This window comes from Acartia tonsa, chromosome 14 (assembly GCF_053477335.1).
Source record: "Acartia tonsa isolate MP-2025a chromosome 14, ASM5347733v1, whole genome shotgun sequence".
Lineage (NCBI taxonomy): Eukaryota > Metazoa > Arthropoda > Copepoda > Calanoida > Acartiidae > Acartia > Acartia tonsa.
This window is the reverse complement of record NC_137273.1, coordinates 33,003,809-33,019,765: the sequence shown is the minus strand read 5'-3', so window position 1 is coordinate 33,019,765 and position 15,957 is coordinate 33,003,809. Positions and strand designations below refer to the sequence as shown.

At 42.0% G+C, this 15,957-nt stretch overlaps 2 protein-coding genes across 27 annotated transcripts in view; both read right to left on the bottom strand.

Moving 5' to 3' along the window:
- The window catches only part of fne (ELAV like RNA binding protein found in neurons), a 183,032-nt gene that overhangs the window by 145,174 nt on the left and 21,901 nt on the right, over window positions 1-15,957 (bottom strand). The gene's annotated exons all lie outside the window — the stretch shown is intronic.
- LOC145305427 (uncharacterized) lies at window positions 834-6,291 on the bottom strand. The gene is made up of 10 exons (XM_080147044.1): window positions 6,244-6,291; window positions 4,482-4,602; window positions 3,908-4,033; window positions 3,586-3,768; window positions 2,800-2,858; window positions 2,606-2,705; window positions 1,753-1,968; window positions 1,512-1,594; window positions 1,005-1,136; window positions 834-924 (listed from the first exon to the last, which is right to left on the bottom strand). Exons 1-9 carry the CDS (start codon window positions 6,289-6,291, stop codon window positions 1,032-1,034), a joined length of 1,041 nt encoding a protein of 346 aa, XP_080003170.1. The 3' UTR covers window positions 834-924; window positions 1,005-1,031.

Sequence of the window (15,957 nt, the reverse complement as noted above, 5' to 3'; positions counted from 1 at the left end):
ACAAGCTCAAAGATTTTACATATTAGGTTAAATGGTAAACATTTTAAAAATAAACAAGGATCACAACATCCATAAATAGCGAAGCACAAACAATCATGGACAAGTAGATTTTAAAAGCAAAGCATACCGGATGTCCAGAAAAACTTAAAATCAAATTTTGAGACTATTATCCACAAAACTTCGAAAATCGGACAAAATTCACCAAAGATGTACGGGGAAATATATAAAAATATAAAAATAGCCAAAAAAAAAACTGATAAAAAGCAGTCCGACTGCCATGGATATTATATTTCCTTGATTTGATATCCTTATCACCCGTCTATCTTGAATAGGAGCTGAGAAAAATCAGGATTCCCCCAAAGCGTGTCTTACGGATAGACTTATAGAGTAGGTTCGCTACTAAAAAAACAGTGAGAAAAATCCTATAAAATTTCTTTACTTGGAGTTCGAGTTTTGTCTTATCCTTGGATACAGCACAGTAAAAGAAGTAGCTGAAAGGTGGAAATTGCATTTAGCAGAAGTGCTGAACAGACCTGAATCTGAAATTACTGCTGAATCAGAAACAAGACATAAAATAGGCATAGATATAAGACCACCAATTATTCAAGAAGTTGAAGCTGCTATACATAAAGTCTAAAGAATGTCAAAATACCTTGGACTGATTCTATAATTGCCAAGATACTTAAGGCCAACTTGGATTTTAAGACTCTTATCATAAAATTAACAAAGAAATAGGATTTGAATAATTGGAAAGGAATCACTTTAACAGTAAAGTTTTCTTAAAACCCAAAAAACATTTCAAATGTTTATGTATAGTTTTTAAAATGAAAAAATTGAAAAAATTTATTTTGATAGTTTTTGAATTACAAAATAAGTTTATAAAAATGATTTTTGAAAATTCCAAATCCAAGATCAGCCAGAATTCTAATAATAAAATAAATTTCTTTAACATGCATTAATTATTTTTAGTTAATCAATCATTTTGTATTGCTATAAGATTATACCTTTGATGATTATTAATAAGATCTTTATTACCATCCATAAATTCTTGACCACTTTTTCTCACATATTGGGTGATGTTTTTGATTACAATTAGCTGGTTCCTTTAAATATGACGCATCTTGCATATTCTCCTTCTGAAAGAAAAACTATTAATATATTTTATATTTACATTACTCAACTAAATGAATTACTAGTGGCTTCGCCCTTAGTATACAAGGGAATTTCATTCCTTCATAAATTTTTGGCCTTTTGGTGCTTTGCCCCAACAGGCTGAGGGAGGTTTTCCAACTTAAATTTAAAAAAAGAATTTAAAAGAAGAATTCAAACTAAATAAAGAAATAAAGACCAGTACATATATTCCCTGAAGAGTAGGGCCCAATCATTTCAGCGGTTACCAAGATTTTAAGTGACAGACAGACATTGTACGGACATTGTATTTTATATATAACATTTGCAACATGCAAAATCTAAATGTATACATAGAATTATTAATATACAAATAAAGGTACCATATAATAACAAACGGTGTCATTTTTTGGTCCTATCCAAAACCCATCTCTTCCATTGGATACATGATTGTCTACCAGCAATCCTAAATATTTGTTCATTTTATTATTTTCAAAAAGTTTGTTTGTGGTTCAATTTTGAAATGAGTGAAACCACCAGGATTTTAATTTAAAAAATATTGTTTTATAAAAAATGAATATGCTTAAAATCATTAAATAAATAGTTAAAAAAATATATTTTTACCACTAAGATAATCAGCATCACTGTCTTGTATGATTGCAAGGGTTATGTTCATTCCCATTTCTACACATGTTTTATTTGCAGTTTCCCAGTCTACCGTGATATCATCTAGGAACTTGTAGCAGGTTCCTTCTGTTTGTTTTGGTACTATGGTAGTTGTAAAAGTTGAATTAGTTGTAGTAGTTTTGTTGCTTTCAATCCATCCTGCACCACAACGTACTGAATAAAGAGGGTAATTTTTATGCGATATTTTCCATAAAAATGGGTGTAACCTCTTAGTCAAATGATTAAGTCAAACTGTTCTTAATTATGACATAATGTATACTGAGCGTTTGGTCATAATTAATAGGCTATAAAAGTTTTCCGGAATTTTAATAAATATAATAGATTTGAAATCTGCATAAAATTTTAAGGAATTTTTATAAAATTCGTTTTTTGTATAATTCTTTATCTATAAGCGCAAATACAAATTAAGTTAAATAATTTTGACATCTGTGATTGGTGGATTGAAAACTATCTGCGCTCTGATTGGAGAAGCTTAAGTGACGTACATCATTCAACCAATTAGAGCGCAGGTAGTTTCCAATCCACCTATCCTATTGGTCAAAATTTATTAACTAAAATTGGATTTGCGCTTTTAAATAATGAATTATATAAAAAACGAATTTTATAAAAAATCCTTAAAATTTTATGCAGATTTCAAATCTATTATATTTATTAAAATTCCGGAAAACTTTTATAGCCTAATAATTAAGAAGCATTTGACTAAAAGGTTACACCCAACTTACGGAAAATACGTTAAATAAAAAAAAGTTTTCAATTAAGTTTAACACAAGACCTTATTAGTTGTTTTTACCTGGCTGCTTACACAAAGCAGGTAAAATTCTCTTACGTCCATAAACATCATCCCAATGGCAATCTAAACTATGCCATTTCCAATTATCAGGTTGGTATGCCTATAAAAAGACATGATATTGTCTTTTATTCTTTATTGACACTTATTAGTTAGCAACTACAGTATAAAGGTAATACTTAGAAAAGTAAACTTACCATCATACAAGTTTCAGAAGTTCTATTTGGTTGATTTGGAGCCCAATCCGTAAAATTTACTAATAAAGAAATAGTAGTTTTGATTATTTGTTTTTACTTTAAGGGCCAAATTAGTTTAGAATATATATGGTACAGGATAGCCCTGTAGTTGTAAGGCACCTAATGTTTAGTCCCCCCCCCCCCCCCCCTCCAGGGGTTAGGCATTAAGGTGGGTCGATTTTGGACATTTTTATCTAAGACCTAAGCGGGAACCTGCACTTGATTTATATAGCTATTTGTTAATCGGAGTCAAAAATTTATTGAATCAGAACTATGGCTTCATGATGATTTCTGAAAAGGCCTTGAGTAGAATGAGGAACTTTTTTCCATTTCAAAATATCTTGTTCCTAGCCTTATAAATAACTAAAAAACACAATATTTTAGGGTTTATTGAGAATTGTTCAATTTGTAGAGGTTTTTTTGAGATTTAGTCAGGCAAGGAACTAGATATTTTAAACGGACAAAAGTTCCTGATTCAACTCCTCGAGGCTTTTTCAGGGAGCACCATGAAGCCATAGTTCTGATTCAATAAATTTTTTACTCCCATTTACATTCTATCTGTGGTCGCCAACGTTTTTTAAATCAACCAGAGGTGTATTATACTTATACAACTCAAGTGCAGGTTCCCGCTTAGGTCAAAAAAATGTCAAAAAACTAGCCTCATGCTTATTATAAATTTATTTTTCAAAAAGGGGTATTTATTAGTCCAATGAAAGTTCCCATAAGATATTAAAAATTTATATAAACCTGGAGATCCATTAGTCCACACCCATGGGAAAGTACCATTATTATTATTTCTTATGCCAGAATTCCATCCATTAAAACCAGAATGGCCAGCACTACCTCCCAACCATATACCAGCATATGGCCAATAACCAGAGTTAACCCAATATTGAGAATCTTCCCGATTCATAAAATTATCCAAAAGCCCTTAAATAAATTTAACTAATAAGAAAATTTAATTGCAAGGTTCAGTGATTGTAAACAGAAAATATCATGGAAATGAATATACAAAATTTATAATAAATTATTATTATCTTTGAAAAGAGTTAAGTTTTTGTGGACCCACCTTTAACCAACTCCCATTCCTCTAGTGACTCAATGTAGGCAAGTTCAGCACCAAAATATTCACAGGTTTCTTTGTATTCTTGCCACCAATGAGCATCTGAATCGCCAGTAGCCCAGTAACAGTACCCTAAACAGTATTAATATAATTAGTTTCAGTAGTATAATAAATATGTATTTTTAAAATCCTAAGCTTAAAAATACTTATATCAATGTTAATACAAATATTTAATCAACGTTATTACTATTTAAAATATCAGCTTTGAAAGTGGTAACTTTTTCAATCACATTTACAGTATAAGATTATTCAGTATTGCTTTCTTCAAAATCAAGAGGTTTGGAGAGGTTTAAAGTTAATTATGTTAAAGCATTAACATGTTTTAGCTTAAATATTTATAAACATTAATTTTCAAACATCTTTAGGCTTTTTAAAAAAATTTTATATATATATATATATAAAAAGATTACTTTTTATCATATATTTTTAAGATATTTCTAAAATTCCAATTTTATGTTCACTTCTCCTCAAAGCAATGATGGAAAATATTATTAAATTTGATTTAAAAAAATTAATTTACCTGTTTCAGGAATTTCGACCCACCAGGAATAATCACTATTTGAAGGTTTATCATATAAACATGATCCTAAAATACAGTGTGTTTTTTTTATGAGAACTTTTTTGAAAGCAATTTTACCCCACTTATAGTTATCAGAATTTAATGATTAATGACTTATTTTCTTCGTTTTTTAAGGCAATTAATAGAACAACAAAAAAATATTTCAGTTTTTATTTTGAAAAAAACAGTAAAATCTAAAATTCAAAACTTAGGTGTCAACATCTAAAAATGGTTTCAGCGCATTTTTCTTATGCTCAAATATTCAACCTTTTGCAAGAATGGCTGCAAAACACTTCAAAGTTGAGATATAGAGCTAAAAATGTATACAGATACTATTAGGGACATGTACTAGAACATATCAAAGTTTAAAGGTCATATCTCAACTAGGGAGGGAGTACTGGCTCCCCAAAGTCGACTACAGAAAATCTAAGTTTTTTTTTAGAAGATTTAGGCATAAGAAAAATGCGCTAAAACCATTTTTAGATGTTGACACCTAAGTTTTGAATTGTAGATTTTACTGTACTTTTTAAATGAAAACTGAAATATTTTTTTGTTGTTCTATTATTAACCATAATAAGGCTGTCAAAATCTATCATTAATTTTAAAGCATAGGGAGGGGTCAGGCTGACCCCTTCCCCAGTAGCTCTATCCACCCTTCCTCGGTGTGTACAGTTAGGGGGTAGGTGGAGGAGCAGGGAATCTTGGTAGCGTGGCCGCTATACACCTTTGTCACGGCATCTACAAATCCTGTGGGCTCCACCGGCACCTTGTCCCAACATTCATTGCTCTCCCTTACCACGTACTTATTACGCTGGCAGGTAAGCTGGAGCAATACATCTCCCCTCAAAATAGAGAACGTGCTCCCCTGGACACGCACCGGATGGGCCGGGTCTAGCTGCTGGAGCTTCCAGCAATTGGCCGCTACTTCTTCTGCTGCTGCACTTCTCATTCGAGTTTCCAGGGTAAATCCGATGTAACCCGCGTGTATCTGGGCCTGGAGGGGGACATCCACGTCCCTGGCCGATACTCGGGGCAACGCTGCCGCGGCCGGGTCGGCTGCCACGAACAATGCTGGGTGGTTGGTGGCATGGGCTTCGAAGTTGCAGTTCACTATCGAGGTGGGGGTAGTCATGTTGATAAAGAATTGTGCCTGATGGTCAACCAGGAACGCATCCATCACCAGGCTGGGCTGGAGGCTGCGGATCAGCCTCAAGGGGCAATCTCTCCCCAGGTGGTCCCACACGTACGTGGCCTCTCCAGTGACACAGGACAGCTCGGACTGGGGACACTCTAGGGTCAGGTGGTCGGACTGGGACTCCACCCGTCCGTTCTCAACTACGTAGGTCTCTTCCTTGACCAGCAGCCGTCGCTCCTGGAGCACTAACTCATTTCGGTACAGCTGGCCTTCAAAATGGACGTCCTCCCCTTCACAACCCACCCCCTTGGGGCTGTTGACCAGTGCGCCTACCATATCAAGGGTAAAGAACAGGGGGTGGTTCAGCTGGAACGTCAATAGCTTGGTCTTGCCTGGCAGGGTGTAGACTCGGCTCCGGGCTAGGTCCCGGCACGTTTCTGGGTCAATCTTGGCTGGCCGCATGAGGGTGGGGACCGAGGTCACCTTCAGGTGGCCCCAGACTCCACACCTAAATGTCCACTGGGACACTGTGAGTTGACAGCTATATCCCGTGGTCTCCCGGATCTTAACTTGCTGCAGGATATGTACCTCATGGCCCAAGGGCACCTCCTGGTGTAGCGGCTCCTTGCTACACATCTGCTCTTTGTTGAAGGCGGTGACATGGGTGGGGTTGGCACAGTCCCACCCTACTAAGACATAGCTAGTTGTAGGCCACACAGCTGCTAGCAATAGGCCCCACAGAACCATCCACCAGTGGGAGAATCTGCCAGACAGCCATCGTCCTCGCGCGCGCATCTGGGGATTCTCGGCTCTGGCCACAACTGCTTCCTGGGGCTGGATACTGCTGGACTGCTCCTGGCTAGATATAAATTTCCATTGAGTGTTATCTTTAGACGCCCGGGGCGTCCCGATACCCTCCCCAATGACGGACTGACAGGTGACTGGCGCCTGTCTGGGCGTCGGCTCCCCTAGCCTCAAGGTGGCCCTTCCCTCGTCCATGGCATGCCCAGTGGCATGGGGCTGTAGTGCGTGTGGCACAGGCTCGCCCTGTATTACATCCCTCCCCTGCCCTAGGAACTCAGGTGCATGTGGCACAGGCAAGTCCTGATAACCCCAAATCTCAATCTCCCCAGCCTCTGGTGCGGGAGGCACAGGCAAGGCTGGAGGGTTACAATATTTTGGGTACAATGCATTTGTCAATTTTAACTTATCCTGGCTCAGTTGAGGGTGGTAGACAGCTGGACTCTCTCTGCTGGCTGGGGGCTCTAGATGAGGGACAGCTGGACTCTCCCTGCTGGCTGGGGGCTCTGGATGATGGATAGCTGGACTCTCCCTGCTGGCTGGGGGCGCTGGCTGACTGGGGGTGACGGATGTCACCCCTCCCTCTGGGGCTGCAGGCTCGTTCCTGGGTCCAGGTCTCTCAGTGGCGGCGACGGTTGTCGCCCCAGGCACCAGTGTGGGGGCGCTGGATAGCACCCCCCAGTCTTCACAGGTGGCGGCGGCAATTGCCGCCCCAGACATCAGCTTGGGGGTGCGGGAGAGTCCAGCTGTCCCTCATCTAGAGCCCCCAGCCAGCAGAGAGAGTCCAGCTGTCTACCACCCTCAACTGAGCCAGGATAAGTTAAAATTGACAAATGCATTGTACCCAAAATATTGTAACCCTCCAGCCTTGCCTGTGCCTCCCGCACCAGAGGCTGGGGAGATTGAGATTTGGGGTTATCAGGACTTGCCTGTGCCACATGCACCTGAGTTCCTAGGGCAGGGGAGGGATGTAATACAGGGCGAGCCTGTGCCACACGCACTACAGCCCCATGCCACTGGGCATGCCATGGACGAGGGAAGGGCCACCTTGAGGCTAGGGGAGCCGACGCCCAGACAGGCGCCAGTCACCTGTCAGTCCGTCATTGGGGAGGGTATCGGGACGCCCCGGGCGTCTAAAGATAACACTCAATGGAAATTTATATCTAGCCAGGAGCAGTCCAGCAGTATCCAGCCCCAGGAAGCAGTTGTGGCCAGAGCCGAGAATCCCCAGATGCGCGCGCGAGGACGATGGCTGTCTGGCAGATTCTCCCACTGGTGGATGGTTCTGTGGGGCCTATTGCTAGCAGCTGTGTGGCCTACAACTAGCTATGTCTTAGTAGGGTGGGACTGTGCCAACCCCACCCATGTCACCGCCTTCAACAAAGAGCAGATGTGTAGCAAGGAGCCGCTACACCAGGAGGTGCCCTTGGGCCATGAGGTACATATCCTGCAGCAAGTTAAGATCCGGGAGACCACGGGATATAGCTGTCAACTCACAGTGTCCCAGTGGACATTTAGGTGTGGAGTCTGGGGCCACCTGAAGGTGACCTCGGTCCCCACCCTCATGCGGCCAGCCAAGATTGACCCAGAAACATGCCGGGACCTAGCCCGGAGCCGAGTCTACACCCTGCCAGGCAAGACCAAGCTATTGACGTTCCAGCTGAACCACCCCCTGTTCTTTACCCTTGATATGGTAGGCGCACTGGTCAACAGCCCCAAGGGGGTGGGTTGTGAAGGGGAGGACGTCCATTTTGAAGGCCAGCTGTACCGAAATGAGTTAGTGCTCCAGGAGCGACGGCTGCTGGTCAAGGAAGAGACCTACGTAGTTGAGAACGGACGGGTGGAGTCCCAGTCCGACCACCTGACCCTAGAGTGTCCCCAGTCCGAGCTGTCCTGTGTCACTGGAGAGGCCACGTACGTGTGGGACCACCTGGGGAGAGATTGCCCCTTGAGGCTGATCCGCAGCCTCCAGCCCAGCCTGGTGATGGATGCGTTCCTGGTTGACCATCAGGCACAATTCTTTATCAACATGACTACCCCCACCTCGATAGTGAACTGCAACTTCGAAGCCCATGCCACCAACCACCCAGCATTGTTCGTGGCAGCCGACCCGGCCGCGGCAGCGTTGCCCCGAGTATCGGCCAGGGACGTGGATGTCCCCCTCCAGGCCCAGATACACGCGGGTTACATCGGATTTACCCTGGAAACTCGAATGAGAAGTGCAGCAGCAGAAGAAGTAGCGGCCAATTGCTGGAAGCTCCAGCAGCTAGACCCGGCCCATCCGGTGCGTGTCCAGGGGAGCACGTTCTCTATTTTGAGGGGAGATGTATTGCTCCAGCTTACCTGCCAGCGTAATAAGTACGTGGTAAGGGAGAGCAATGAATGTTGGGACAAGGTGCCGGTGGAGCCCACAGGATTTGTAGATGCCGTGACAAAGGTGTATAGCGGCCACGCCACCAAGATTCCCTGCTCCTCCACCTACCCCCTAACTGTACACACCGAGGAAGGGTGGATAGAGCTACTGGGGAAGGGGTCAGCCTGACCCCTCCCTATGCTTTAAAATTAATGATAGATTTTGACAGCCTTATTATGGTTAAGCTGTATTGTTTGGTTCCCCCACCCTTTCCAGGGATGGGGGATCATTATTGCCCAATCTGATTATTGTATATGTATTTATATTGATTCTGCTTTAGGATTATTTATTCCAATCTGTGTATTTATTATTTGTTGTATATAACTTTAGTAAACCTTAGACCCTGAATAAAGTAACATCTGAATAGACTCTGTTTATTATTTAGTGATTGCTAGAGAAGCGTAGCTTCTCTATAATATATGTGTCCACGTCTGTTCGCACTGCCGTAGTCATTTGAACTCGGGTGTCTGCCATTTAACCGAGGCGGATACCACAACTGCCCTAAGACATAAGAGATGTTAAATATCATATTCAAAGCAAAATTCTCATTACTTAAGGTATAAATTACTATAGCTCTAAAGAATTGTCCTAAGGGAATACATTTTTTTTTAACAATTTGTTTTTATTTTCTGTCGTTATGAACATGGTTATTTCGGAGGATTTAGATATATTTTAGTTTTAATCATTTTAGATAAGTTTTAGTACTTTTAACATACTATTATATTAAATGTACTAATAGACGTGCTACAAGTAAGCTTGAAAAATATGATTTATTACCAGGATAATAACATTTTTATTATTTGCTAAGTACAATTAAAAATTGTATTCATTTTTATTACCTTTATACTTAAAGTTTACAAAATTATTGAGAGAAAAAATCCTATGAGGATAATACAAATTTTTTGATCACTTTATGGCATTGGAAAAAAATTATTCAGCTATTGCGTTGTAAAGGATCAGGGGTCTGAATGGATAAACAATGACTGATAAATTGATGTACATAATACAAATATTATACCTTTCACATATTACAATTAGTGGTTGAAATATTTGGACTAGGGTTGGGCCGGATATCCGGCAAATATCCGGTTATCTGGCCAAATTACCGGATATCCGGCCGGATAACCGGCCAAGTTACTACATATTAAAGTATCAAAAAAGGATATAGTCCCTTTCGTGGCAACGCACCTTAAGGGGCGATTCGTTGTATTTTTAAAATTGCTTTTAATAGGTTAATTTAGGTTATATTTGGTTAGGTGATTGCCCCGCAGGGTTAAGCAATTGGCCCCGCAAGGTTAGAGTCCCCCGCGAGGGGCTAGAAATAGGAGGAAAGCTACTGTAAAAATACGAATAATCGCTCCTTAAGCCACGAAAGAGACTATAGCCGTAAAATAAACTTTTTATATTTTATATTATAATAGCGGCTGCGTCCCTAGTATCTAGGGATATTAGAAGGGACATGAAAGTGCAGAAAAATAAATTAAAACCTTACAACGACTTTATTATAGAAATTAAACAGCCTAAAACCACCCTGGGACCTATACGAAGCTTCACTCTAAAGGAGAACTATATCGGTTCAGCGGTTAGCGAGATCCTTTGCTACAGACAAAAAAGCTTACTACTTTATATAATAGGATAAAAGGATAAAATTAAGGTTAAAACTTAAAAATTAAGTAACTATTAAATAATCTTTCTTCTTAGCAAATAAATCTAATTAACTATTACTACCCTCAATCTGTATTATCAACCCCTAACGGTTGGAGGATGGGCGTGGAGGTGGCGTTGAATGCCTGCCACCCTCCCCCCCTCTGTTTTTTTCTATCCCATTTTCTGTGTATAAAAGGTTGAGGGCTATAACTGACTGACTTTCGAAATATGGGTATGACACATAACTGAGAGTTAGAATACCTCTTTCCTGGCGGGCACAGGATGCCAGCAAATCTGGTAAGGTCATTCAGGTAAAAAGTAAAAATATTTTTTTACTTAAACAAAGCATTTCATGTTATCTAATACTAAAATATCCTATAGTCCTTCCCAGGTGGCGACGCCGGATGGCGCCCCATACATCGACTCAGACTCGCTGGCTAGCGCCTCTCGCCTCTCCCGCTCTGCGGCCGCCAGGGCCTCCCCGTACATCGTCTCGGTGGCGCTGGGTAGCGCCCCTCCGCTCGTGCTGGGGGTGACAGGGGTTACCTCCTCCTTCGGGGGACTCGGTCTGGCAGGCACCATCATGTTGAGGCTGAATGGTAGAGGCCGCAGGACTTCTGGCTCCGCAATGTTGGTTGGCTGCACGAACTCCGGTCCCATGTGGTTGAGGCTGAAGCCCAGGCCAACCCGGTTGGGTTCAGCCGCTCCTCCCAGCACGTTGATCCTGGCTGGGATAGTCCCAAACTGCGGCATTCCTTCTGAGTGGCCCACAGCGCTGGGGGCGGCTGCTTGCTGGAGTGTTGCTGGGGGCGCGCTCCCTTCCATGTTGGCTACCTGGCTGGGCTTCCCTGAGGGAGCGCCCTTGCCGGCTACACGTCTCCTGTTGGCTACCTGGTCCCAGTCAGCCTTGCACTCGGCTGCCGTATGGCCTGAGTAATGGCAACGTTCACATCTGGCAGAACGGTCACAGCGTGGCTGGGTGCGTCGCTCTTCTAGGCTGACCTCCATAGGCGTAGGACAATCTCTGACTCGGTGGCCCTTCCCATGGCAGCGGTAGCAGCGGCCTGGAATCTTGGAGGCGTCGTCTGGTGCAACCTTCCCCATCTGGTGGAGACCCGGAGCCAAGGCGCCAATCTCCATTGGCTCCGAATCATCGTACTGGGGCAACTGGACGCTGGCCAATCCCGTGAGCCCGTCGGTGGCGTCCACTAGGCACACACCCTCCTTCAGCTGCTTGGTGATCATGGTCACGGTGAACATGGCTCGCCTCGTGTACTCAGGTACCGAGGCGATCTCATGTCCCATCATCTCGCGTTTCACATTGGCATTACGGATGCCGCGGTTAAGTTCATCGATGAGTAACTTCGTGGCTGTAGGCCTCCCTGTACAGCGCACACTTGGTGGATATGTAGGCTTGTATGGGCTCCGTCGAGTGTTGCCTGTAGTCCCTGAAGGCTTGCTTCAGGGTCTGGGACTCATAGGCTGGACGAAATAACATTTCACACTCGGCCTTGACTTGTTCGTAGGTCAAGGCTTGGCCCGCCTCTCCAAACAGATGAGAGGCCATCTCCGCCGCTTGCCCGCCAGGGATAGTAAAAGGGCGTTGCGGCGGTTCAGTGTGTCATGGGGGGGTACGCGGTAAGCCGCCCATGACATTTTCAGCCTCCGGATGTGGGAGTTCCAGGACTGCTTGGGCGGTCCTCGGTACTCCGGCATGTTACTCAACATCAGCTTGCGGTACTCGGCTGGAGCCGGCTGGGGATCGTCCTGGAGCCATCCTTGGAGCTGGTCGCCTCCTTGCGCTTGTTGCTGCTCCATCGGGTCAAAGGTTCAGCGACGGGACACTAAGTCTTAAGTCAATACTATAGGCGGTTTACACTTATGGTTACTATCCTAGCAGCCAATACTGTTTATCACTTGGTTGGTAGTTTGAACTACAAAGATCTAAAATAGGTGTACACTAGGGTACTTGTCACTAGCTTCTAAGCTTTTAGGTAGGCTGGTAGGTGTAGAGAGTTGTTGAGGGTCTGAACTGCTGTCAGGAACTGATTTGGTTTTCCTTATCACACTGTAGATAGGAGGGAGGAGCTTGCAAGTCTTTTTTTCTAAAAATATCTCTGTTGTATGCTATAGAGTAGCTCCTCTCCTGTGTGTGTGTGTGTGCGTGAAATCCCCTTTTCTTGCAACGCGCCTACGCGCCGTCAGAGTGCGCACACAGGTAAAACGCGCATCTATCCCTCAATCTGCTCTCTCATTGGTCCGCTTTATCTCCTTTGTCCGTCGAATTTTCGTTGCGTCCCGAGCTCCGCTGCGCAACCCGTGAAATGCGCTCCGTTCTCCCGGTCGCTATCTCCGCACGGTAGACGGACTTATCCAAGTGTGGGGAGAAGGGGGAGCGCGTGAGGGGACGGGGTAAAGCCGCCCTTCCCCAGATGGGGAGGGGGGTGCCGCAGGTTTGAGGTGACTGGGTGGTGAGGTAATTGGGCTTCTCCCTTAATCCTTGGCTTATTCTTATGTCACCTCAATTGTATTTGCTTCAATTTATGGTGGGCCCCTCCCCTTCCGTTGGGATAAGGGGGTGTATTTGTCATGCTGCAGGTTTGGGGGTCAGATTGTTTACCAATGCATTGTTATCTTACATCTAGGTTCTATTTTTGGCTTTATCACAATACACAACAAATTATTTACCAAACCCTGCCCATAAATCTATTGTTTAGCTTTCACACTAGGGTGGTAATCCATAAAATCTGATATAATATCTGTTTTTCTCAATGGATGGCTGGGCTGTAGCCTCTCAGGACACTTGGAAATCTGGTATAATATCTGTCTTTCTCAATGGGTGGCTGCGCTGTAGCCTCTCAGGATACTTGGAGTTAACGTAGTTTTTCTTCTGCTTGGTACACTACACTCGTATTTTCGCTCACAGCTCGCAGCTATTTTGCTTGTTTCAGCCAGTCGGCGGCAGGGAATGTCCCGTCCTGCAGCGCCATGGGTCCGAATCCGGGTGGTGGCGGCAGGGAATGTCCCGTCCTGCAGCGCCGTGGGTTCGGATCCTGCTATCTTTTGCAGTAAATGGTGGCCTGTTTTCAGCCGTTTGCAATTATTTGGCCTGTTTCAGCCCGTCCGCAGGCCTGTTTCAGCCTTTAAGCGCTCAATCCTCTGTTAGATTTCGGCGCTCTTCGCGGTTCTCCGTCAAGTTTCGCTGCTCTCTGCAGTCTCTCGTCCGATTTCGCTGCTCTCCGCAGCTCTGGTTCCGCCACTCTCCGTGGTCTTTTGCTAGGTTTCGCTTCCACAACTGCCGGATACAGAGTTAGACCTTGCTATCCAGGGTGGGTAATTCAGGTTGCTTGTGTCAGTTTTGCTAGTTTCACTGCTGGGAGTACCTTAGCTTCAGCTGCGCGTCTGCTCTACACTTGTGGTTTGCCGTAATCTCACACAGCTGTCACCAAAAGTTGTGGTATCCGCCTCGGTTAAATGGCAGACACCCAAGTTCAAATGACTACGGCAGTGCGAACAGACGTGGACACATATATTATAGAGAAGCTACGCTTCTCTAGCAATCACTAAATAATAAACAGAGTCTATTCAGATGTTACTTTATTCAGGGTCTAAGGTTTACTAAAGTTATATACAACAAATAATAAATACACAGATTGGAATAAATAATCCTAAAGCAGAATCAATATAAATACATATACAATAATCAGATTGGGCAATAATGATCCCCCATCCCTGGAAAGGGTGGGGGAACCAAACAATACAGCTTAACCATAATAAGGCTGTCAAAATCTATCATTAATTTTAAAGCATAGGGAGGGGTCAGGCTGACCCCTTCCCCAGTACTCGGGGGAGGGCCCTCGGCCCTTCTCCGAACCAAGGTCAGGGTTGCCATAGAACATGGCTCACGGTTGCCGAATACCACACAGTAAAAATATAATTGTGTATATTTTTAATAGCAGACAAAAATTTTTGTAAACATAAACAAATAAATACTTTGATATAGAATTATGCCAGGGACGAAGAGAACATTTAACTAGTCCCCAATGTTTTATAATAACATTTCTTTATTTGTTGGCTGATCAACTTTGGGAAATTTTATTAAAGTTTGATTTGTTGGTTCATTAAGTGTGTTTTCAAATATTTCAGCCACAAATTGTAATCTACATAAAGCTTAATTTTTGTGTAACATTATTGTGAATGTACATCAATTTATTGGCCTTTGTCTTATAACTTTAGATTCCTGATATTAGATCCCTTTAAATTATATACTAACATATGTCGTCGTTTAAAGGCATACTAATGAAAATAATATAAAAAACTTTAGTGTTTTGTATTATGAAATCTATTTAAAGATATATGGGAGGGGGGGTTAATGCACCAATCTCGTAATCAATGAGCAGATGGCACTTAGAATTTAAATTTTGTTTGAGCATGAGTAATCCTTGATAGGTCTATATTCAAACAAAAAGTTAGAAAAGCAACGTCTAAAAGCTCAGCTGTTTTTTTGTGGATATTTTTTGGGCAAATCTATCATTCATTGCGTAGGGATCAACTTTTTGAAAGATATTTTTGCTTTAACTCATGTGAAATGATACAAAAAAAACATTTTTTAGATTTCTAACCATTGGCTACCGGATAGAAAACGTCTAGGATAGGTAAAGAGAATGATGTGTAGATAGGCTTGTGACGGATTTGCCCTGAAAATAGCCAAAAAAAATGGCTTAAACTTTTTGTCCGATTTGGAGGAATTTACTCATGCCAAGTTTAATAATGAAAAAGTGTCATTTGCACATTGATCATGAGATGGTAGCATTAAACCTACTCCTCTTAAACTAAGTTATTTAACATATTTATATCATAATACATTATTAAAACAATTTCATTTAGATATAAAATTGTTTTACATTTTTTTACAAAACATGTTTCTATTCAATTAAATAATGTTTATTTTAACACACAGAATAGGTAATAAAGTTTATGTCATTTTTAAAGGTTTAATATAGATTTATAATTGTTTGGGAGAGTGTTATTTCAAATATAAAATGCCCAAAGAGGTCTCTAGCCGCCATTAGTAAATATTACTTTAAAAATTCTTTTGTCCTATAAAATTTTGTGTTCATAAAAGGGTCATTCTCTGTTTAGGAAAAATAGTGTCAAGAATGACTTAATTTGAAGTCTCTAAGTATTGAAATGTATTAAAAGTCTATCTAAAAATCAAGGGGTCTTAAGGGTAATCTCTCTCTAATTACTATGAAAAACAAAGTTACTCTATACATAGATTAAAATTATAGATGAAAAGTTTGGACATCAAAAGTTTGTAAATCAATCAACTTAAAAACTTAAGAGGTTATTGTAATTTACCAGACAAAAAACATTTACAATCCGCTCCTTAAAATCATAAAACCTTTAAGAATTAAAAAAAAACTTGAGTTGTTGGTTAC

Coding starts and splice junctions, on each gene's coding strand:
- LOC145305427 (XM_080147044.1), bottom strand. CDS start 6,291: ATGTGTAGCAAGGAGCCGCTACACCAGGAGGTGCCCTTGGGCCATGAG. Junction 4,034..4,481: donor GGTCGAAATTCCTGAAACAG/GTAAATTAATTT, acceptor AATACTGTTTAG/GGTACTGTTACTGGGCTACT. Junction 1,969..2,605: donor TGCTTTGTGTAAGCAGCCAG/GTAAAAACAACT, acceptor CTCTTTATTCAG/TACGTTGTGGTGCAGGATGG.